Below are 25223 nucleotides of genomic sequence, written 5' to 3'. Positions count from 1 at the left end.
TCTTCACAGAGTGTGAAGAATGGGCATCCCAGAATTCCTTCCTGATTTACAATTCTCAGATATAAAATTTAAAACTAATCAAAGAAACAAAACACCATCATAACACTGACTCTATCTTACATCTATAACTAAGTTTTTTTCTAATTTTTCATCTAAAATTTTTGCTTTCATTTTTTATAAAGTCCGGTTGAGAAACTTTGAGAGCCATAGTCCCACAAGCCGCTGAGTCACCCAGCATCTGTGAAAGTTAGCATCTGCCTCAGCTGAATCTGTCTCCTGAAGATAATGTAGATTGTAGCTGGCGGGATTCTGGCCCAAGTGAAGGGCTGTTTTTTTTCTTTGTCTTGCCACATATGTAACGTTTCTCTCATCTCTATCTGAATTAGACTAGACAACTACATGTGAATTGTTTCTCTTTCTCTCCCTTTGTCTCTCTCTCTCTCTCTCTCTCTCTGTCTTTTGGATACATTTTATTTTGACAGGTTCTTGACCTTTAGGAAAAGCGTAACACTTTCCAAAGGAAACCGTGAGTACAGAATTCTTTACAGTACAATTTGTCACCAATATAACTAGGAAAGCTGTCTCCTTTGACTTTTCTGTACTATCTTTGACAGGATCAACAAGAATTGTTTCTTGATTCTTAAGAGGTAAAGAAGTTTAATTTTAACTCTTTTTATGAATGTCTCACTTTAAACAATGACCTTGAGCTTTCCAGTATACAGCACCAAAATCTAGCAATGATCTGTTTCTATGGGTTCACATGGAGAACAACCTAGTAACTTGGAGCAAAGTAACACACAGTAAAGGTTTGAGTCTCCATAGAAGGATTTAATTCTATAGCCAAACTTGTAAAGGCCATCCACAGAATAGCAATTATGTATAGCAGAAGGAGATTAAAATTTAAACTTTATATTGAATGTTTTCATTGTGGTAAGCTAGGAAAACTGTGCTTATATCCAGAAGAATGAAGACTGACCCTATGGAGATTTTGCTCGATGTTGTCACAAATAGGTTGGATTCCACTATAGGAAAATAATATTTTATGTTGTTTGATAGTAATACAATGTTTTATATAGCAAAAGTCATTTACCAAGATGCTAATAATTTGAAATTTGTGATAATTAGGTTGCAAATGTGCCAAACTTTTGATTTGTAGTGTTTATAAATAAAGCAAATAAAAAGAGTAAACAATATATTAGCTATATTTTTATGTAAGAAGAATTCAACCTTTTCAAACTTTGGGGTATATCATTCATCAAGTTAATTGCAAGCCATTTTTATTTATTCATTAAACTAAGTTCATCATTATCAGTACATGTTAACACCTCTTCAGCCTTTGAAAGCAATAAAATTATATTTCTTTTTTATCAATCTGAAACTCTGTGATTTTGCTAATTTAAACTTGTCTTCGATTATTAGTCCAATAATAAGCATTTATCAAACTTTATTAAGTTTATTAAATTTATTAATGTTAGCACATACTTATGTGAAAAGTTGAAAAAGTGTTCTGAATGATCAAGAATTATTAGCCTAGGTTGTAGCTGTATATGGTTAAAATTATATAAATGTACTACCGTCTTTCTAAAAACAGGCTTTTATAGGCTTAAAGATATCTGAACATAAGTCCAATATGAGTAAATGCCTTGAGACATATAAAAGGACAGTATACTAGAGATCTGAGAACCAGCAATATGTAGAAGCTTTTTAACTTGTAGGCTATGGAGAGTGGTGGACCAAAAGTGCTGGAAACAGCAGAAGAGATCCAGGAGAGGCGTCAGGAGGTGTTGACCCGGTACCGGAGGTTCAAGGAACTGGTTGCTGAGAGGGGTCAGAAGCTTGAAGATTCCTATTACTACCAGGTTTTCATACGAGATGCAGATGACCTCGAGAAATGGATCTTGGAGAAAATCAAGATTGCAGGCGATAAAAGCTATGAAGACCCAACTAACATACAGGTCATTTAGTTTCATTGACTTCCCCAGAGTTGACTCTAAGATCTCTAGGGAGGGAAACATTTCCATAATGTAAGTGTACATCTGGGAAACTGTAGAGGGATGATATAACAGAAAGATTAGACTTTGGGGACTGTAATTCTGTCTTTAAATAGCACATGTCTTCAACTCCTTAAGCCTCAATGTCTTATTTACAAAGGAAACTCATTCTAGATAATATTTTATAAACTCATTCTGAAGTTAACCCATGGGCAAAACACTGAGAATTCAAAGAATTTATGACACACTATGTGATTTCAATATTTTGTGACATTAAGGATGGAATTGAGGTGAAGAGACATCAATGTTTCTGAAACAATTGCTCTTCGCTCTCCTCAGAAAGATGCGATTTAACCAGGGTTTTTACCAAATGGCTATTCATGCCTCTTGTTAAGTTTGAATGAGAGGAGTCAGGTGGAGAGCTTTGGTGGAAGCTCCCACTCCTACTTGTACAATGTTATAGAAAGAGGCACAGTCAGGATCAGAAGAAAGGCTTGTATGCCTAAAATGTGCAATGGATATTGGAGAGGAAGCACCTGGAACAAGAACAGAGTGTTATCTACTAAATGGATCAATTTATATATGACAGCAAAAACATAATCTGGCATGCAAAAACCTCTCAATTAAAAAAAAAAAGCCATTGTTGCCATGATCATCTTCCTCATTGTTCACTACTTTCAGTAACATTTAGTTCCTCTTTTCTGAAGAGGAAAAACTCTGTTACATTATTTCATTTCCACAGAAGGCAATTGAGAATTTAAAATAATATTTACTGGAAATTCCCCAAAGGCAGTGGGGGCTGGAAAAAAACTTCCACTATGGTCCTGGACATTGAGCCTAGGACCCTTTGAAACCCTAAGTGCAGTGGTGCCACCACTGCTTCTTTTAGGATAGGACTCCTCCAGGTATGGTCATAGGTTATCACTTAATCTAGGTTGGGAAACAAGTAGTTTTGACTGCAAGAAAGAAGAGGAATAAAAGAACCTCCCTTCCAGAGAGACCAGGCTGCATTAGCCATAAACTCTGATTTCTAATCTTCAGGGGAAATATCAGAAGCATGAATCCTTTGAAGCAGAGGTGCAAGCAAAATCGAGGGTCATTCCTGAGCTGGAAGAAACCAGGAAAATTCGATTTCCTGAGGGGCATTTTGCCCATGAGGACACCAAGGTAAATTTATGGCAGGACTCTGTGAGAGATGTTTCTAATTAAGTTATCATGTTGATTATGTTATCAGAGTTTTAATTGATTACAACAGGAATAAACCTTGATATAACTGGCTTGGAACCATGGTACTTCCTTATATCTTTTACTTGGGTTAGGGCAGGAAAAATGATGGGATGTCCTAGTGTTCCTTGGAGTGGGGAGAAAGCTATGATACGAAGCTGTCATCAAATAACATCACATTCCTGCGTATGCCACCACAGTATAGGTGGCTCAAGATCAAACCCACTTCAACCCAGATGAATTGGTTTTCTGAAATGTCCTTTCTACTTAATTCTTCTAGCCTCAGAGTCCTTGTCCCTTAAACTCTCTAAACAAGGGATGCTCTTTCTTTGAATCTTCTCCAAAATCTTTCTCCCTTTGTCTATGATGCCTCTTTCCCTTCACAGCCCACATACTATGACTACTATTGTAGTTCTCCAAACCCTCTCATCTGTTCATTTTGGGGAAAAAAAACCTCCTAAAATCCTTTGTCTTCCCTAAACCCTGAAGACTGAAGATCACCACAACTATGGAACCCACTACTAATGTATCAGCTTTTTTTCTGACTTAATTCATATACTCTTCCAGCAAGTTTTTGTTGATACAGTCAATTCAGGTTCTTTTTTGTACAAGTGAACTTTTTTTACTGTTTAAATATTTTAAAAATTTCAAAAAAAATTTGTGTTGTATTTAAAAATTAGGGCTGTAGTTCCATATTTAGCGTACAAATTCTAGTTTGCTTTACTGTCAACAAAACATGGTCAGGCGATACAGACATTAACCAGAATAAACCTTATTAGAAAGAAGACTCTAACAAGAAAATCTCAAATTTTATTTATTGTCATAAAATAGAAATCACCTTGTATAATTTATACAAAAAACAATCCCTTACATTAATTAAAATATTTGAGAAATGTTTGAAACATCTTCACGTCTATCAGAACCACTGGGGCTATATCAGTCTGTACCATGGCAGGATTCAGAGATAAATGTGGTCTACATGCTACATGTTACCTTAGGACCATGAAGTAGTTGAAAAATACAAGAATCTTGAAGGCATAACATATATGACACCTTCAATTTTACAGTATATGTAAAATCTGGTCTTCTAAGCTAACTTGGCATTAGAGCCCTCAACTATATACCCTTAAATTCTCATTGCTTTGGTGCCACTATTTCCTTTATAAGTCAGAAAAACATTGTAACTCTTATCCTTTCTGACAAACAGTCCATGCTAAGTTTTTTCTATGTCTTTTTCAGTACTTTGAACACCCTCTGCCCATTGTCTACCTATCAAAATTCTACCTATCCCTCAAGGTCCAATTCAAATGAGCACTCTTTCATGAATTCTTATTCTATCCTGTCTTATTGTCTGTAATCACTTCATCCTCTAAAACACCAAAACATTATTCATTTTTTTCTATTATGGAAGATCATATGGTTTAATTGCTATTCACATACATGTCCTATTTCCTCCTTTAAATATTTGTTGATCAATTAATGCACGAGTGAATGGGAGGAGGTATTTTTATCCAGGCCCCTCTCTGCACAGGTCTCTGAGTCTATACCTGCTGCTCCACAGCAGGTACTGTGCCTGAGTTGTTTTACTTTCCCCATAGGTCCTTCTGGAGGAACTCAGCCACCTCTGGGACCTGCTTCTGGAGCTGACTCAAGAGAAAGGCACCCTGCTGCTGCGGGCCCTGAAGCTTCAGCAGTACTTACAGGAGTGTGCTGACATCTTGGAGTGGATTGGAGACAAGGTATAGGACCAAACAGTATGCATATAGGACTTCCCATCCATCTGCCCCAGACATCCCATAGCAATTTAATGCAGGACTTTCATAAAGAAGTTAGGATGTCTCTTTCTGGGCTTAGTTCCTTGGAAGAAAGAGGAATGTTGGCAAAGATTTAGGGGTATTCTGGAGGTAGTTAACACTGTAGGGGGATAAGTCTAAATGTATGAATCTGAATTCATACAAAAACTGCATTGAAAGATGATCTAGGATTGTCCCCATTCTACCTTCCATGAGCCTTCACTCCTAGATTTTTGCTCTTACTCTGTGTCCAGCTTAGAGCATTGCAGTTCTTTCCCTAATTCTTTGTCTCTCAGTACCTATAACTAGGGAGGTTTTTATTTTCTACATACTTAAAGAATAATCCTGTGGTTAGGACTGAACATTTACACAAGCAAGTGCCTAGCACAATACTTTTTTTTTTTTTAAATTTATTTGTATTTGGCTGTGTTGGGTCTTCGTTTCTGTGTGCGGGTTTTCTCTAGTTGCGGCGAGTGGGGGCCACTCCTCATTGCGGTGCGCGGGCCTCTCACTGTCGCGGCCTCTCTTGTTGTGGAGCACAGGCTCCAGATGCGCAGGCTCAGTAGTTGTGGCTCACGGGCCTAGTTGCTCTGCGGCATGTGGGATCCTCCCAGACCAGGGCTCGAACCTGTGTCCCCTGCACTGGCAGGCAGATTCTCAACCACTGCACCACCAGGGAAGCCCGCACAATACTTTTGTAAATGCTCAGTTTGTTGAATTGAGTAGAACGAGGATGAATTTATTTTTCAGGTTCCAATACACAAAAGGGTGTTCCCAGGGGCTTTTGCCAACAATGTTCCTGGTCTCTCCAAAGAATTACCCCAAAGAACACTGTTCCCTGGGCCAGAACGTCACCTCAGGAAATATACTGCTGCTTCTGGCTCTTTCCTGAAGGGTTCTCCCAAGTTCCACCAGTATCTCCTTCTGAGCTATCCTGGGAATGTGAGCAAGGGTTTTGGGCATTTGAACTACAGGAATTCCTAAATGTTTACGGGTGACTTACCAGAGTTTTCTCTGTCTACAGGAGGCTATAGTGACATCAGTGGAGCTGGGTGAGGACTGGGAGCGCACAGAGGTTCTGCATAAGAAGTTTGAAGATTTCCAAGCAGATCTGGCAGCTCGAAAGGAGAGGTTGAATGGAGTGAACCAATATGCCAATGAGTGTGCTGAGGTGAGGTGGGGAACAACAGAGCCAAGCCAGGGAAAGGGTCTGATCTTCAAGAAGACTCTCTGGCCATTAGTAGATGGGACATGAAAGATATAGGACATTGTGAGAAAGCAGAGGTATGCCTGTCCCTGGAGCAACATGCCCAGAGCAGTTTCCTCTCCTTTCTGAATGTATCCCTTGCCAGTCCACGGAAATGGAGATGAGAGTGAGTGAGTGTATGTGTGTTTACATAAAGGAATTCAATCCACAAGGGGGTTACTCCTGCACCATGCAGTACATTGATTTCTCAAGTTTATGAAGCACTCTTTCTTCATGAAGAAGAACCAGAATAAAGTGGCAAAGAATATAAAATAATGGTGGGCTATCATAATATACATGATATAATTAAACTAATTTTTTTGTGTTTTGGGGGGAAGGGAAAAGGAGGCAGATTTATCTTCATTTTCTTAAGAAAGTGGTTAAATAAGTTTTTAATTTCTGGGCATGTAAAAACTCAGTGTGTGAATAAATAATCCTAACATATGTGAGAACTGGGAAGTCAGTCTGATTTTATATGTACATGAAGGAATTAGAAATTCTAACAGTTGGCTATCGTGCTTTTCCATTTAAGGTTTCATTATCACTGCAGCTTTATAATGGGAATAATGTTTCTGTGTTAATAGAACCAAGATTTCAGGATGAACGGGTACTGGAGTAGGGGAAAATAACATATTTCTCAATTTTTTTCCAGGCCACATTTCCAACAGTCCCAAATTTTCTCCCTCTATCACCTTTTTCTTATTGTGGAGATTTTTAAGTTATCTATTACTATCTACCAAACTACCACAAAACTGAAAACAACAAACAACCTATTTTTTTCAGTGAATCAGATTCACTGATTCATGATTCAGTGACTCAGCTGCGTTATTCTGCTGATATCACCTGGTATTCTTAAGTCACTGCAGTTATACAATGAGTCAGTTGGGGTGGAGTGTCTAAAATGGCCTTGCTCCCATGTATGGAGATTTAGCAAGGAAAATGAAGGTTTTCTCCATATGCTCTCTCATCTTTCAGTAGATCATGCTTTTTTTATGTGTTCCAAGAAGGTAAGAACAGAAGCTGAAAGGCCTCTTGATGCCTAAGTGCTGGGGCTCATAGAATATCATTTCTATTTATAAGCAAGGAAGGAGAAGTAGAAAATTCAGTCTGATGAGGCTTCAAAATAGAAATGGAAATGGGAATAAACAGGGATAGGAGGAGTAGGGAGACAGGTATTTGGGAACTACTCAAAATTGCCAAGTATCAAAATGGGCTGATGCTGCTAGCTTAATCTAGTATTCATAAATCTCATTGCTTCAGTTAGTTTGCAAAAATGCATGGAGTTTTCTGCAAAATTAAGTTTATCTGCATGTCTGTATAATTCTGCAAAGAGGGAAATAGCTCTCATTAGCTTCTCAAAGGTATCAGGATCCCAAAAGAACCAAGACCCACAGTATTAGAGTTTTGAAAAATTAAGTCAGATTTCACAAAAGGAATTTTCTCTTCTTTTCCTTGGCTTCCAGGATCTTGAAGGGAGTTAGCAGGCATCAACATGATGGAGTTCTGAAAATAATGAGGTTGGGCAAGCCTGTGTTAGTAGGCTAGTCTGGAGCTGTGGGCAAAATATCTGGCGGTTTGATTTTCTAGATTTTGGTGAGGTGGATCAAGTAAGAGTTAGAGAGCAGGGATAAAGTGAAGTGTGAAATAAGAAGTGTTTAAATGATTTTTTGCATTAGTCCATCATTGACTTTCTCCCACAGGAAAAGCATCCTGAGCTGCCCTTGATTCAGTCAAAGCAGGAGGAAGTGAATGCAGCCTGGGAGCGGCTCCATGGTCTGGCTGTCCAACGACAGAAAATGCTGTCCAGTGCTGCAGACCTCCAGCGATTCAAAAGGTAGGAATCTCACCACTGAACTGTAGGAAACTGCAATAGCACCATGCTTGTTATTTGTGTTAGCCTCTGTCTACTGTTAGCAATTAGTGGCCAATACCTCTAAAAAAAGAAACTCATGTGCTTGCCTTTAAAGACAACAAGGGAGAGAGTAGTTAAGAAAATTGTGACCCACTCTATAGCCAAGTATGTGTCTAATGGAGCTTAAAGCAATACAAATAGCACTGGTAAATTAGTGATGGAAGCTCTGCAGAGGCAAGAAAAGCAGGTTAAGAACCGGAAGGGAATGGAGGGTGAAGTTGGGAAGAAGGACATTCGTGAAGAGCTGACCCAGGTATAGGAAGTATATTTGGAGGTTCAGTTGTCAGGATGCCCAAGTCTCTTAACTCTCAATGGAAACCATTAAAAGCAGTAAAGAACATTTTACATTATGTTTTTTGCTAGTGTGGGTGAAGATAGGGTAATTTCTGACTGAGTGAGCTAGACTGGTCCTTGCTGTGTGCTGTTTGCCCTGAAATGCCTGCCTTCCTCCTTTGCTGGAGCTCATGGAGATGTCTGACAGGGACGTGACTGAAGCCATCCAGTGGATTAAAGAGAAGGAGCCTCAAGTCACCTCTGAAGACTACGGCAAAGACCTTGTGAGCTCTGAGGCACTGTTTCACAGTCACAAGACCCTTGAGAGGAACCTTGCAGTCATGAATGACAAGGTAAGCCTGTTGGAGGAATGGCTAATCCCTTGAGCTAGAAAAGGCATTTGGTGTTCATCTCGTCTCCATAGGACACAGTAAATTCACTATTTCAATGAAGGAGAAATTTTGTGCCACTTGAATATACCTCCTTATTCTAGTTTATAACTTGTACATGAATCTTGGATATCTCTTAATTTATTTAATTATTTTTATTTAAATATACATATATGTTTTATATACGCTCAAGCTTTTTGTAATTTATTTCATAATTTAAACCAAAATAGATAGCTTCAAGAATGGTTTCCTAATCTCACTCAGTACCCCATGGCCAGAGAGTCTTTTCTTTTATGTAACTACACTTTCTCCTGTTGGAGCTGAACCTTGTTTCTTCTTGTCCTTCACTCAGTCAAAAAGGGAGTAAGTTTCTTCTTCCCCTTTTATAATAAACTCAGACACTTAAAACACATTACTAGCTCATGCAGCTGAATATCAAAAAAGCAAACAACCCAATCCTAAAGTGGGCAGAAGACCTAAAGAGACATTTCTCCAAAGAAAATATACAGATGGCCAACAAACACATGAAGGGATGCTCAACATCACTAATCATTAGAGAAATGCAAATCAAAATTGCAATGAGGTATCACCTCACATCAGTCAGAATGGCCATCATCAAATAGTCTACAAACAATAAATGCTGGAGAGGGTGTGGAGAAAAGGGAACCCTCTCACACTGTTGATGGGAATGTAAATTAATACAACCACTACGGAGAACAGTATGGAGGTTCCTTAAAAAACTAAAAATAGAACTACCATACGACCCAGCAATCCCACTACTGGGCATATACCCTGAGAAAACAATAATTCAAAAAGAGTCATGTACTACAATGTTCATTGCAGCACTATTTACAATAGCCTGGACGTGGAAGCAACCTAAGTCTCCACTGACAGATGAATGGATAAAGATGATGTGGCACATATATACAATGGAATATTACTCAGCCATAAAAAGAAATGAAATTGAGTTATCTGTAGTGAGGTGGATGGACCTAGAGTCTGTCATACAGAATGAAGTAAGTCAGGAAGAGAAAAACAAATACCGTATGCTAACACATATATATGGAATCTAAAAAAAACAATAACAACAACAAAAAATGGTTCTGAAGAACCTAGGGGCAGGACAAGAATAAAGATGCAGACGTAGAGAATGGACTTGAGGACACGGGGTGGGGAAGGATAAGCTGGGGCAAAGTGAGAGAGTGGCATGGACTTATATATACTACCAAATGTAAAATAGACAGCTAGTGGGAAGCAGCTGCATAGCACAGGGAGATCAGCTCGGTGCTATGTGACCACCTAGAAGGGTGGGATAGGGAGGGTAGGAGGCAGATGCAAGAGGGAGAGGATATGGGAATATATGTATATGTATAGCTGATTCGCTTTGTTATACAGCAGAAACTAACACACCATTGTAAAGTAATTATACTCCAAAAAAGATGTTAAAACAACAACAACAACACATTACTAAACCCACCTTTGGGTTTTCTTCTGGAAATTGGAAAACCCCGGTTCCTATACCTACAGTAGGTATAGACACACTAGAAATTGGAGCAAGCCTGTTTTCTTGAATGATTCCCATTCTTACTTCTTCCCGTCACAGTTTAACTATAACTTAAACTTATTACGCCTGAGCTTCTACAGTGGAGTCAGCCCACAGGAAGATCCCTACTTGCTATGCTTTAATCATAGCTCTGTGCATGGGTCGTTTCTGAAAATGATTTCACCATTCTACTTCTTTTGTTCTTCCTCATTTTTTCTCTTTGGTCTTTTTTTTTTTCTAATTATGGATGATAAAATACCATGATTTAATGAATAATGATAATGAAATCTCAAATCCTAGACAACACCTAATTATAGTTGGGTATAGTAGAAGAACTAATGGTAACATGTGGAATTTGCCCTAGTAAGCCTGCTCCTCAAGAATTGTGCTCAAAAAGGCCTGACATTACTGAAATTTTCTTGGCAGCAATTTTCCTTGGCAGAAATGTCTTTCTGGTTCCCACAATAATGTTTATGGAGTTAGTATAGAGGGTAATGAAGGACAGATGTATGTCTAAACATTGCTTCTGACGTTGACTAGCTCAATGACCTTGGGCAAATAAAATACTCAACCTCTCAGTTTTCACATACAAGGAGAGCAAGAATAGTTTTACCTCACAGTATTATTAAAGGAAGACTATAAAACAAGAAAATGCATATCAAGTGCTTAGCACAACGAGAGACAAAATGTAATCAGTAAATTATTATTGTTAATATAGTTACATGAGTATATTAATATAAATATATCAATATAAAAGCACTAATAAATTATTCTAATTCTTATGATTATTATGTTACATTCTTCCCATAAAACTTTGCCAAGAGGACCAGAATGCTCGGATTTCCCACTGTGTTTCTTTATCTTTTTTTTTAATTATATAAGTTTCAGATGTACAGCATTATAATTAGACATCCGTATATACTACAAAGTTGCCATCCATCACCATATGGTTGACTACCTTCACATACTAGGTTTCTTTTTTATCCCAAAGGTGAAGGAGTTATGTGCCAAAGCAGACAAGTTGAAGCTTTCCCATCCTTCAGATGCAGTGCAGATCCAGCAGATGAAAGAGGATCTGGTCTCCAACTGGGGGCACATTCGCACCTTGGCTACCAGCAGATATGAAAAGCTGCAGGCTTCTTATAGGTGAGAAATCCTTCTTCTCTACTGCTTTACCTATCTCTAGGTCAAAGTATAACATCAAAAGCAGAAATAAAAGAGTGAAAGGAGTAAAATAATGAGTGACCCAGCCCTCCTGCCTGCTCAGTAGAGGCAAAAGAAATTTTTATTTGTCAGGAGAAGTCCTTTGAAGGCTGATACAATCCTCAGCGTGACATCTCCTTTCACCTGTACCCTTCCTGTCTTCCTCTGTTTGTACAGTTGTAAGAAGCTATGAAGTGGTCCATGGAACTGAAAAATTAGCTGAAGAAACATGTTCAAATCCTGGCCTTAGCTAAGGAACTGGAATTAATTTCCAAGCTGAAGAACACAAAATAAATCTAGAATTATTTCTGGAATGTAGGTCAGCTTACAAAAAATCTGGACAACATTTCAATAGTTAATTTTTATGATTAGTTATAAAATCACCAGAAAATAGTGTTTATCTTATTGATATGATTTAAAATGAACTGGTGAGCTTTTGATTTTTTTGAATAGGTAATCTTTTTTTGTAGTTTTTGTTTTTACTGGTATGGTGAAGGGTGAACTAAAATACATGAGGGCTCCTAACCCTAACTCTAGTCGTCCCTTAGGCTTCCTGTTGGTTATGTTATGTCCTTATTTATTGGCCTCCTTGTGAGTACTTTATTCTACTTCAAGTGCATCTGGGATGTGACTTTGTGATGTTGGAGATGTCAAGTCCAAGTGCTTCATCACACAATGACACATCTGCCCTAGGAATATACAACCTGGAGTGAAGGATTTACAACCTGCACTGCTAAAGGAATAGGAAGTACATCAGAGGAATGGAAGGTGTAGGATTAGGGCAAGGCACATGTTGTACATCTTAGCCCAACCCAACCCTGACTCTTTGTTCAAAGTCCATTTGTATCTGGTTCCTTCTTCCTGTCTTTTCCCTTACCTTTCCCTCAGGTACCAGCGGTTCTTATCTGACTATGATGAGCTCTCAGGCTGGATGAAGGAGAAGACTGCTTTGATCAATGCTGATGAGCTGCCCACAGATGTGACTGGTGGGGAAGCCCTACTGGACAGGCATCAGCAGCATAAGGTAGAGAGGAAAGGCCTCCCCAGTAGGAGGAAGAGGGCAGTTTCCAACAATGCCAGAAGGTTTCTTGCTGCATTTTAAAACATTTTGTCTCATGACCACAGCATGAGATTGACTCTTATGATGACCGATTTCAATCTGCTAATGAGACTGGTCAAGCCCTGCTGGATGCCGGTCATGAAGCATCTGATGAAGTCATGGATAAGGTAATCTAGTTTAACAGAATTTGTGAAATTTTGATACATATTAAGCCTTCACTTAATCTCATACTAATATGACAATCTCTGAAAGAGGACAGAAGACGTATAAACATCTTAATGTGGGCTCAAATATCACCCTGCTTCCTTCATATGTTGCTTTAGCTAATTTGAGGCATTTGAAGTTCTCAGGACTTGATGTGTGCTCCCTCACCTCTGAGACATTACTTCATCAACCTAACTAATTTCATCACCTACCTTCTACCTAATTTGAAGCCTCCATACCATCTTGCCTTGTCACATGTGCTCTGTTTTATCACTTTCCCATGCTCATCTCTAGATTGTGAATTCTTTGAGGACTGCACCTTATTCATCTTTGGGTTCCCTAAGGTACCTAGCATGGTTCCTGGCACATGGATCCCTTTCTTCTCTCCTCTATACAACCTCAATTCAAACTGATTTTCCTATATCTGTGTTTCTCAAATCTCCATTAAGCAACAGGAAAGCTTTAAACACTCAGAATTCCACTGAATGAAGATTAAGGTTTGCCATCATCCTAACCTCCTAGATCCCAAGGGCTCACGTAAACCTCCTGATCCCTGAGACATTTTACTCCAGTCACAGAGTCACAGGAACTCCTTGGGATGATAACTGAAATAAGATTTGCAGGCTCTTTTCATATCATTAGATTCCAAGCACAGCCCCGAGTGCTATATGATGAAGGTTGAGATGACCATATTTTCAGTTCATCAAGAACTCTATGGGAAAATTATACTATGGATTTTTATTTTTAACTATTTCCTGCCAAAGGAATAGTGGGACCCTAAATCCTTGAAAACTTACCTATTATCCTGGGATTCTGAGTATTGTTACTGTCTTTTTAATGGAGTTAACACAACAGCTGTTTTAATAAGCTGGAATTTCTTGGGCAGATGCTTGGGCAGAAACAAAGGCTTTTATGAGTTTGAGAATGTCACTTTCACCGTGATGGTTCTTATTTGCTTTTGGAATAGAATGCAAACTTCTCAATCTGATCATTTAAGTGCCCTATAAATTTGAATTTCATTAAATGTTTATCTTTTTTAGACACTGCACTTTTCTCTGGAGCACTTCGTATAATCTAATGATTACTTGGAGTAATTACTTGCTTGTGGTATTATGTCCTCCTACAATCCCGATCCACACCTCCCTGCCCTTCAAATCTTTGTTTGATACAATACTTTCTATACTCCTACTCCCTGCTTCTTCAAATCTGAATTAATCTTTCCTTCTTTATTTATACATATTAAGTGTGGTGTACCTCTGTTATGGTATTTATCCCATTTTTCCTATACTACAGTGATTCACTTAGATGTTGCAGCCTTAAGAGAAGATCCCATTTCCTATTCATTTTTGTATCCTTCAAAAAGCCTTGCATTTATTAGATGCTCAGTGAATATAGGATAAAATAAATTAATTAGTATCTTCCTGGCACATTATCTCTTCCTTTCCAAAGATGGCAGTACTTACCTCCCATTGGGATGCTCTGCTGGAACTGTGGGACAAGCGTTGGCAGCAGTATGAGCAGTGCCTGGAACTACACCTCTTCTACCGTGACAGTGAGCAAGTGGACAGTTGGATGAGTAGACAAGAGGTAACAAAGGGGCTCAGAAAGTGTCCAGAAGCCATTTCTCCTTCTCCTTATTTATTACTATCAACACCCTTACAACCACTTCAGTTCACCTGGGAACTGGAGGGTGAGCCACAAGGAGGAGAAAAGATTGGCCCTCTCTGTGAGACTCTTGAAATTCCCTCATGGACAAACGCACAGAAAAATACCTAAATACAAAGCAGAGAGTCTTTAAGCTCTACTGAACATGAGGTGAAATGAATATCCAGTTGTTAAGAGTTCAGCAAGAGAAAATGTAATGAGTCAGGCAGGGTTAACGAGAGATTTCCTGGAGGAGGTGAGTGGTCCTCTTGAGTATTTGAGATCTCAGAATAGTGCCTAGATTGGTTGGTTCAGACACAGAGACAAAAGTGATAAAGTTGTATGAGAAGATTGGGAAGGGACTCTGAACCTCCTGCTGCTAAATGTTAGCCTCTATCTCCTCTCCTACTTTGTGCTAATTCCCACCTTGCTCTCTATTCCCCTCACCTCCTTCCTTACTCCTTTCTCAGAGATATTCCAAAGGGAATGTTTCCCACCAGTGAGGTACAGCTGGGATGTATCTTTCTGTCTTCTATAGGCCTTCCTGGAAAATGAGGACTTGGGAAACTCCTTGGGCAGTGTTGAAGCCCTTCTTCAGAAGCATGATGACTTTGAGGAAGCCTTTACTGCCCAGGAGGAGAAGATCACAGTAAGAAATGGGCCCTGGTTTGGGTATTGGTTCATGTTTGTACATATCATCTCATATAATACCAATCCTTAGAATCACTCATAACTATCAGACATAACATGAGGGTTGTTCTTTAAAGAGAAAACGTCCAGAAAAATAATCATACCCATATTTTATCAATACATTTGTATTCCACAAAACATATTTAGAAAGTTTTAAAGATTTTGAGCCATTTATATTTTCCGATGAAGTGCATGATTGTCTTATTTTTTCTGCAGTATAAGTAGAAACTATTGGATCCATATCCAACATAGAATCATAACTTAGAAGTTTGAATGTATTATTTACTTTTTATAGTTTTTCCCCTCTGATAATATCTCCATTTGGTTTTCTTTAGTAATATCTAGATATCTAAGTAGTATCTATTTTTTCCTGTATACCTTCATCTATGTGTTTCTCATTTAATGCTACTGTAGTCTTCTTGTGAACTGTAGGTACAATGTCCCAGAAAATGTCTTATGTCAATACATAAGCAAGTCTCAGAGAAGTGTGAGGAAGACTTTATTTGTCCAATCTACTGTATGTTCCCTAGGACAGTGCTGACTTTAACCTTGTACGTGTGCATGTATACCACCACCAGCAGCAACAACCACACTAAAAACAAAATTCCAAGTCTTCTCTGTTAATCTTCAGTCAGTACAGAGCTTAATATGGTCATTCCCAGTCCATATGCTTGTTAAGCTGATTTTCACTGGTAAAAGCTAACTGTGTAAAATAAATTACAGTTCATAAAATGCTATTGTTTATTTTAGATCATTTTCTTATTCCCAATCAATTAATCCATCCTAAGCCCTAGCAATTTTGGGAATCATGAATGAATATGAGTAAAAATTCATGTCTGTAATTTGTGACTCCATTCCCCATGTAGCTATATAGATGTAGATAAAAGGATATATGATATATGATGGATGGAAGGATGAATAGATAGATAGATGATAGAGACTGGTGGCACTGGATGTGACTATATCAATAATGCTTCCTCTTAAAAATTTAAGACTAGATCAGATATTCACCTCATAGTGACATCAGGATTCATTTACTGTAAACTAGATTAAAAAAAAATTGTGACATAGAGAAGGTAATTAACCTGCCTGAGATACAATACATTTTGAGATACAATTTATAACAGAAGTCAGAAGTAGGACCTAGATCTTCTGACCCTGAAACTTGTCTACTTCCGACATTGTCATGCTTCCTTTTTAAACAGTTAGCCAAACTGTGGCCACTTACTCAGTGGCCACTGAGGGAAAACCACTCCTTTTTTTTTCTTTTTCCAGACCTTAGACAAGACTGCAACCAAACTGATTGATAATGACCATTATGATTCAGAGAACATTGCTGCTATCCGGGATGGGGTATGTCCAAGGTCCCCTATGTGCCTCTGCCTGCTTATGCACGGGATCAGGGAAAGTGTTAGAGCATGATAACCTTGGTGGGCAGTGAATCTCATGTATCCATATTTGATTTTGCTGACAGTGAGTTTGTTTATGTTTTTTGCAGCTGTTGGCCCGACAGAATGCTTTACGTGAAAGGGCTGCCACTCGACGCAGATTGCTGGAGGATTCATTGCTTCTGCAGCAACTGTATCAGGACTCAGATGACCTAAAGAACTGGATCAACAAGAAGAAAAAGTTGGCAGATGATGAAGATTACAAGGTAGGCAGGATTTACAAACTACAGACCCTGGACATACTCATTGGGACTGAATTTCATGGAATTAGTCTTGGAACTGAAAGGACAATAGCGTTCAGCTGGTGAGCCTCATTTTATAGATGGAGAGACAGATACTCAGAGAAGGGCAATGACTCCTCCAAGACTGTACATCAAGTTTCTGGTTTTCCTACACCCTGTTGCCCATCACCCCTTTTCTCTGGCACAATTTCCAGTGGTCCTTAACAGAACGGAGAAAAGGAGGAACTCTCCTTATTTAGCCCTCTGTTGCCCTCTGCACGCTTATAGTAGGAAAATGTTGTGTCTAATCATAATGTACATTCAAGCTATCCGGAACTCAAAAGTAACCTAATGGTTTGATATAATATAGACTTATGTGGTTTTGTAGCTGGAAAGGAACAACTCCTTATTTTACAGATGAAGAAACCAAGGATCTGAATTGTGAAGTGAGTTACCCAAGGTTAGCCAAGAATCAATGTTTAGAATGCAGTTTAACATAAGGGGTAGAAGCATGAATTCTTTTGGGAGAAGGTAAAAACTGGGCTTGAATTCTCTCCCTCTCCTGTCTTAGTTTGTATGACTTTGAAAATATTCTGAATTATCTCTGAGCTATACATAGGTTTCTTTACCTTCTGCTTGTGTAAAACACATATTTTTCACTCACAATATAAACTATTATGCACACACATATATACTCACAAATTTTTGCATTTATAATCAGGGCTAGAATTAGTCTCTTGATTTCTAGGCCAATATCTATTCACAGTATTTACTTTCTAGATATCATTTAGTCTTAAATGTGTACCTCTGATGCTTTTGTTCTCACTTTTTTTTATAGAACTTTGAGCATCTAATCTGTACATTTCATTCTGTAAAACTCAGCACTATGTGCTTGTGTTCTCCTGAGGAGTTATGGTTCCAGTGTATGCAGGGTAAACAGATCTTCTGTATGTGGGACAAAAGGATGGATGTTTCATATACTAGGACAGGAATGGAAAATAATCTCCATCTTTCATGACAGCTCTGATAGATTGTTAGTGCTTGCATGGGGTGTCGTATTTAAAATGGTCTTCAGACTATATCCAGACTCAACAGAAATAAATTCAGGGGTTGATTAGCCACGTCTGTCATTTGTATAGAGGAGGGATTGGTCACACAGTTTCCTAAGCCTCTTCTGCCTCTATACTTGGACTAGGACAGTTCTGCCGTATATCCTCTTCTTACTTCAGTTAGATTTATAGTGAAAAGAAATTCCTGTCCTCAGAATGTCTGCCCCTCATTCTTCAAGGAATGGTTTTCCTTAATTGTTTTCATTTTGTCTCAGGATACACAGAACTTGAAGAGCCAGGTTCAAAAACAGCAAGTCTTTGAAGAAGAATTGGCAGCTAATGAGATCCAGCTCAATAACATACAGAAAACTGGCCAGGAGATGATTGAGAGCAACCATTATGCCTCTGAAAGTGTGGATGCTCGTTTGAGTGAAGTTGCCAAACTCTGGGCGGAATTGCTGGAGGCTACAGCACAGAAAGGTTAGAAGCAGAGTCTTGTTGAAAACAAATTCCTAAATTCTGAAACCCACCTTCTTCATCTTTACCACCTTGAGTTTACCTAGTGACTTCTATAAGAAGGGATGCTACTCATTTGTTTCCCTGTGTATTCCTGTATTGGTCAAGAAATTTTAAAATCTAACCTAAATTTATCACACTATATATTAGTGTGATAATATATCACACTATATATTAATATAATCACACTATATATTAGTGTGATTAATATATCACACTATATATTAACACAATTTTATGTTTTCTTCATGTAGGTAAGTCTTTTCAACTGAAATTACTTTTGTTTTCTTCACTTTTTTCTTCCTTTTGAATAAATATTCAGATACCATGAATTCAGTATTGGCTATGCACCTAAAACTAGTGTCCTTAAATTATATTATACATATTTTGGTTCTATAGATGAAACAAGGTTTTCTGACCCAGGGTATAAAATTAGACATTAAAATATTGTTGGTGCCCCATATGATGTTCCCATGATATTTTATTCTTATGAATAGGGCTTGATGACTTATTTTACCTATCTGAGCATGTTCAGGTTTTGCTGTAAGCTCTTAGAAAATTCCCATGTCTGCTTGAAGAGCCTCTACTTAAATTTAACTTCATCTTTTATTTTGGAAAATTAATCAATTGCCATGATTAACACCAATAATGAAGTTTCTCTGTCCATATCCCCCTTGTTATAAACATCATCTATAGACATGACTCTGCCCTGGTTATAGAAAAGATACATTATACTGATTTTGTCGGATGTCATCCTGATTTTTGGTTTAGGAAAAAAAAATTCAACTTGATTGTAACAATAAGTAGCTGCTACTCTACATCATAGTAATTGCTTCACAGAAATAACACAAATAATTGCTATAAGATCATAGAATAAAGAATTTAGCTGAGAACAATGTGGATAATCAAGATATTCTCTGGAAGAAAAAATTGTAAGGCGTGGTTGGTGATGAAGGAGAGGCACTAAGAGAGGAGCTTAGCAAAGTTCTGAGAAAGATATTTAGGAAAAGACACTTCAAAATTTCAAACTGAGCCAACCCCAAGTTTTATACTTCTCTCAGAAAACGCAGTGTTTGTGTTTGAATCCCTTTGAAAAGGAGGTCTCAATAGAGAGTAACAAGTGACATGAAAATACCCAAGATAGTTAGAATCTAACATAGCAGCACTATACCTCAACAAGAAATGAACAAATCGTTTATCTTTGTTTTGCGAACACTACTATCTTCAAAAACAAATACCATCTGAATTCTACAAATTTATGATAAGTTCTTATATAATCACATGTGAGACGGTTATACTTTTTCCCACTGGAGGGTCAAAATATTATATTGCTCCTTAAATTGATGTAACATGTATTAGCATATAATGAGGATCAGTTATGACAGTTATCCGTTATCTTATACTTGCTGTCTTTTCCTAGGGACTCAGTTATATGAAGCTAACAAGCAGCTGCAATTTGAAAATAATGCAGAAGACCTGAAGCACTGGCTGGAGGAGGTGGAATGGCAGGCTAGGTCTGAGGATTATGGGAAAGGTCTGGCTGATATAAAGAATCTGCTCAGGAAACACGGCCTCCTGGAGTCTGCCATGGCTGCTCGTCAGGTATGTTGCTAGCTCTTTGGCCAATTATAGGCCAACTCACCTGTATATGTTCTGAGCACACTGATCATAAGTAATTATCGTTTAAAAAAAACAGAGAGAGAGCAGGAAACCAAAGGTAGTTGGTCAACTACCTCTTTCCAATATCTCCTTTAATTCAGCCTTTCTCCTGGGTGCCTTGTGTCTTTTTTCAGAACCCCATGGCTGATGTAAGACTTTATTAACTCTTCTAAATATAACACTGTACTCTCAATCCAAAAACCTGGGTTTTATATATAGCCTTATCACTTACTAGTTCTGTGATATTTGGTGCATATTTTCACCTTTTCACACCTCTGTATCCTCACCTGTAAAATAAAAGTTTTTATAAAATTTCCTCTTTCTATTCTGGCATCCTGCAACTCAAAGTTTGAAAATATTTTTAATCGTACCATTATATTTTTCTTAAGAAAATTGAAACCCAGAGAAGTGAAGTAACTTCCCTAATGTCACAGAGAAAATTAATAGCAGGGCCAGGACTAAGAAGCAGATGTCTAGGCTCTTAGTTTCAGAGTTACCCGCTGAAATCCCACCAGACTGTTAGTTTAAATAAATTTATCCAATACGTTTCTAGAGTATCGATACTGTATGTGAGTTTCTGGAGAACTCAGCAGAAATCCACTTTCAGCTGACTCAATCTCTCGTCCCAGGAATCCTAGCTTGTATTTAAAAATTATTCTGCTCTTCCCTACAAAGTCCCACTGATTTTTCCTGTTACAATACACTTTTATGATGTCTGCTCTTTGGTAACTCTTGGTTAAAAGGAAAAGACAGAATAATCTACAGAAAATAGAAATAAACAAAGCAAACCCAGTCACTTACATAGCTCTAGGTATGACTTAATGGAGTTTGAAGTAAAAGGCTGGAGTTAGGAAAACCATATAAAGATAGCTTTGAAATCTACATGGAGGAAGAGAGTTTGGAACAGATTTTCAAAGAAGGGAAAAGAAAAGATTTGGTGAAAAGTAACTAAAAACATACAAAGAAGAGGAACAGCATGTGTAAACATGTAATAAGTAGGAGTATTTGACCCTAGTTTGGAATTTCAACCCCCAGGAATTTGTTCTCCTGTTATGGAACACAAGCTCTTGTGCCCAACACACAGTGAGGCCCAACAAACTGAAATCTCGGAGTTTGGAGAAGAGAAAGGTTGATTGCAGGGCCATGCAAGAATGGGTGGCTTTGATTTCAGATGGTCTCAGCCTGTAGCAGCTTGCAGCAAGGTTTCGGTTCCCGGAGAGATGTTGAGGTCGGACTGAGGCAGTGAGAGCACTGAATCCTAGCCACTAGACAACCAGGGACCAGTGGCCAGTGACAAGGCCCTGGCCCATCAGCTGTGTAGAAATGAATTTCCACAGAGAGACGGAAAGTAGTGAAACAAGTGAAGTGTTTATTAGGAGGAAAATGAGTATGTGTGGATAGACACACGGGTGGGCTCAGAGAGAGAGTCACGCCCTCGTGATAGTTTGAATCACTTATATGGGGCATTTCTTCCGGGTTTCCTTTGGCTAATCATCTTGCTTTTTCTGGTTCTGAGTCTATATTTGGTATATCTCAGTGTTCTCCCTTGTGTGCATGCACATCTCTTAGCCAAGATGGATTTTAGCAACCTATGGGTAGGTTGACATCACCTACTATGGGGTGGCGCCCTCTTCCTTTCTACTTTCAGGGAGCCTTTCTGCACATGTGTAGTTTGGAAGGTCTCCTTGACTTCAAGAATGAGGAATATGTGTTTTTTTAGCTCTTACCTAGGCAGGGTTCAACTCCTCTCTCCTGCTATTTTGGAGTATCTGTCCACAGGGGAGAAACTGTCCAGCCTGGGGGACCATCTATCTCCTTTTGGGGCTTGAGCCCCAAAAAACCAGAACTCCCCGAAGGGTTTCAGCAAAGCATTTTTTTTTTTTACATCTTTATTGGAGTATAATTGCTTTACAATTGTGTGTTAGTTTCTGCTTTATAACAAAGTGAATCAGTTATACATATACATATGTTCCCATGTCTCTTCCCTCTTGTGTGTCCCTCCCTCCCACCCTCCCTATCCCACCCCTCTAGGTGGTCACAAACCACCGAGCTGATTTCCCTGTGCTATGTGGCTGCTTCCCACTAGCTATCTATTTTATGTTCGGTAGTGTATATATGTCCATGCCACTCTCTCACTTTGTCACAGCTTACCCTTCCCCCTCCCCATATCCTCAAGTCCATTCTTTAGTACATCTGTGTCTTTATTCCTGTCTTACCCCTAGGTTTTTCATGACTTTTTTTTCCTTAGATTCCATATATATGTGTTAGCATACAGTATTTGTTTTTCTCTTTCTGGCTTCACTCTGTATGACAGACTCTAGGTCCATCAACCTCACTACAAATATCTCAATTTCGTTTCTTTTTATGGCTGAGTAATATTCCATTGTATATATGTGCCACATCTTCTTTATCCATTCATCCGATGATGGACACTTAGGTTGCTTCCATGTCCTGGCTATTGTAAATAGTGCTGCAATGAACATCTTGGTACATGACTCTTTTTGAATTATGGTTTTCTCAGGGTACATGCCCAGTAGTGGGATTGCTGGGTCATATGGTAGTTCTATTTTTAGTTTTTTAAGGAACCTCCATATTGTTCTCCATAGTGGCTGTATCAATTTACATTCCCACCAACAGTGCAAGAGTGTTCCCTTTTCTCCACACCCTCTCCAGCATTTATGGTTTCTAGATTTTTTGACGATGGCCATTCTGATCAGTGTGAAATGATATCTCATTGTAGTTTTGATTTGCATTTCTCTAATGATTAATGATGTTGAGCATTCTTTCATGTGTTTGTTGGCAATCTATATATCTTCTTTGGAGAAATGTCTATTTAGGTCTTCTGCCTATTTCTGGATTGTGTTGTTTGTTTTTTTGTTATTGAGCTGCTTGTAAATTTTGGAGATTAATCCTTTGTCAGTTGCTTCATTTGCAAATATTTTCTCCCATTCTGAGGGTTGTCTTTTGGTCTTGTTTATGGTTTCCTTTGCTGTGCAAAAGCTTTGAAGTTTCACTAGGTCCCATTTGTTTATTTTTGTTTTTATTTCCATTTCTCTAGGAGGTGGGTCAAAAAGGATGTTGCTGTGATTTATGTCATAGAGTGTTCTGCCTATGTTTTCCTCTAAGAGTTTGATAGCGTCTGGCCTTACATTTAGGTCTTTAATCCATTTTGAGTAGCAAAGTATTTTTAAAGGCCAGGAGAGGGAGGGGGCATCGTGGGGGTATGTGATCAGCTCATGCACAATTCTCTGATTGGTTGATGCTGAGCTAACATGGCAGTTAACATTATTAATCCTTCAGTTCCAGAAGGTCTGGGGGCTATGTGCTCATTTTCATCAAGTATTCTAGTTAATTTCTTCCATTTGGTGCTGGTATTAGCATCTGAAGAAGTCAGGAAATATGCATCAGATACTATTACCTGGTAACTTCAAAGAGCAGCTAAAACAGAGGGTATGGGAGGGATCTGTCCCGGGAAGGCCCCATAGGATTCCCCTTGGTTACACTCCTAGTTGGAGTAGCGGCTAAGATATCATGCTTGCAAAAAAAAATTTTAGCTACGGACTATTAAAGCTGGAAAAGATCATGAATATTCTCTAGCCCAAAGTCCTTATTATATCGATGAGGAAACTATTATGAAAACAGGTGAAGAGCTGGATAAAATGGCAACTGAGGAGCAGCCAAGTCTATCTCTTTAGTCTGAAGCCTCTTGCACTACATTAGCTTTCAACTAGTACAGTGGAACCATAATCATGATAACAATTATGATGTTTGAAAATCACTCTATTACACAATGATGTTTTTCAAAGTTAAAATGTCCTAAGAGATGAGAACCGTTGGCTAGTAGGAGATTTTAATTTTAACTCTTTGTGGCGCCTTTATTTCTTTATGGAGAAGTGAGTATACATTTTAAGAAGCTATTGATGATCAATGGTTTGTTCCAAATTAAGAAGAGATAGATCAAACCCTGTGTAGGTTGAACACTGGATGGCAAAATAGAATAAGTAAAACCAATACCTGCTGCTCATCCATTTTTTGAAGAACTTCTCTTATCACCACCACCCCCATTCCAACAACAAAATGAAACAAGCAGACAAACAAAAATCTTGTGTTCTGTGCTCTTGCTAGACCAGTTACAGTTGACCTCATTAATAAAGATGAAACGAATCTCTCGTATGTATTTTACCATATAGTAATACGATTAAAATTTTATTTCTAGGAAGATCCTTCAAACTTCTGTTTCTATTTTCCTCCTTTCTCAGATACGACCCAAATGGGGACCATTATTTACTTAAATTCATACAACTAGTTAGTGGCCAAAGAAAGGCCTTTTAATTTTTCTTTCTGTGGTTTGGACATTTGTTTCTGTAACGTCACATTTCATCTCATAGGCATGGTTCCTGTTACGCAACAAACGTAAGCCTCAGAAATTTCCTTGTTATTTACAGTTCCAGCTAATTTTAAAGGGTGAGAAAGAGGCTGGAAAGGGAACTGAGATAGAAGAAGCCTCCTGCTCTTTTCTTTGGGGCCTCAATTTATCACTACTCCCAAACAAGCAAGCCTTTGTAGTTCTGGTTTCCCTGATTTCTTTGGCACATTCTACACATATTTTGTCCTTTCTAACACGTGGTTTCAGAACTACTTTCTTATAAACAGCCTTTAGCTTGAAGAATTGGTTCTTAGTGTAGCAAACTTTCCCACTCTATTTCACTGATTTGATTAGAAGTTTAAACATGAGTACGTATAGAGCTGATTCTCCTCATCACCACCCACCCCCCATCCTGCCCTCCATGCCAGATACCAAACTCTCATCCTTTTCTACTGAATGATGGGATTTTCTGACACCGATTCTATTTCTTCCTCAGGATCAGGTGGACACCCTCACAGACCTGGCAGCATATATTGAAGAAATAGGCCATCCCAATGCTGGGGACGTACGGGCCAGGCAGGAGTCCCTGGTGTCTCGGTTTGAAGACCTGAAAAAGCAACTGGCCAACCGGAAGAATAAGCTCATTGACCTTCTCCTCCTGCACCAGATCTGCAGAGACACAGAGGATGAGGAGGCCTGGATCCAAGAGACTGAACCTTCTGCAGCTTCCACCTACCTTGGTTAGTACAGCCGTACAGCCTGAGCAGGCAGAGCCATAAGGAGAAGACCAAG

At 38.6% G+C, this 25223-nt stretch overlaps 1 protein-coding gene across 1 annotated transcript in view; it reads left to right on the top strand.

Moving 5' to 3' along the window:
* The first annotated feature begins 391 nt into the window (after window positions 1-391).
* SPTA1 (spectrin alpha, erythrocytic 1) overlaps window positions 392-25223 on the top strand; it is a 67680-nt gene continuing 42848 nt past the window's right edge. The window contains exons 1-17 of the mRNA XM_060032283.1: window positions 392-526; window positions 1716-1955; window positions 3033-3158; window positions 4814-4954; window positions 6033-6179; window positions 7955-8088; window positions 8648-8792; window positions 11363-11517; window positions 12463-12598; window positions 12700-12801; window positions 14288-14425; window positions 15021-15131; window positions 16448-16525; window positions 16671-16826; window positions 18166-18370; window positions 19827-20008; window positions 24928-25171. Coding sequence (XP_059888266.1) covers window positions 1719-1955; window positions 3033-3158; window positions 4814-4954; window positions 6033-6179; window positions 7955-8088; window positions 8648-8792; window positions 11363-11517; window positions 12463-12598; window positions 12700-12801; window positions 14288-14425; window positions 15021-15131; window positions 16448-16525; window positions 16671-16826; window positions 18166-18370; window positions 19827-20008; window positions 24928-25171 — 2437 coding nt within the window. The 5' untranslated portion in view covers window positions 392-526; window positions 1716-1718. The remainder of the gene's footprint in view (window positions 527-1715; window positions 1956-3032; window positions 3159-4813; window positions 4955-6032; window positions 6180-7954; window positions 8089-8647; window positions 8793-11362; window positions 11518-12462; window positions 12599-12699; window positions 12802-14287; window positions 14426-15020; window positions 15132-16447; window positions 16526-16670; window positions 16827-18165; window positions 18371-19826; window positions 20009-24927; window positions 25172-25223) is intronic.

Source organism: Delphinus delphis, chromosome 1, assembly GCF_949987515.2.
Source record: "Delphinus delphis chromosome 1, mDelDel1.2, whole genome shotgun sequence".
NCBI classification, from domain to species: Eukaryota; Metazoa; Chordata; class Mammalia; order Artiodactyla; family Delphinidae; genus Delphinus; species Delphinus delphis.
The sequence above is the reverse complement of the archived record's forward strand: the minus strand, read 5'-3'. Positions and strand labels throughout refer to the sequence as shown.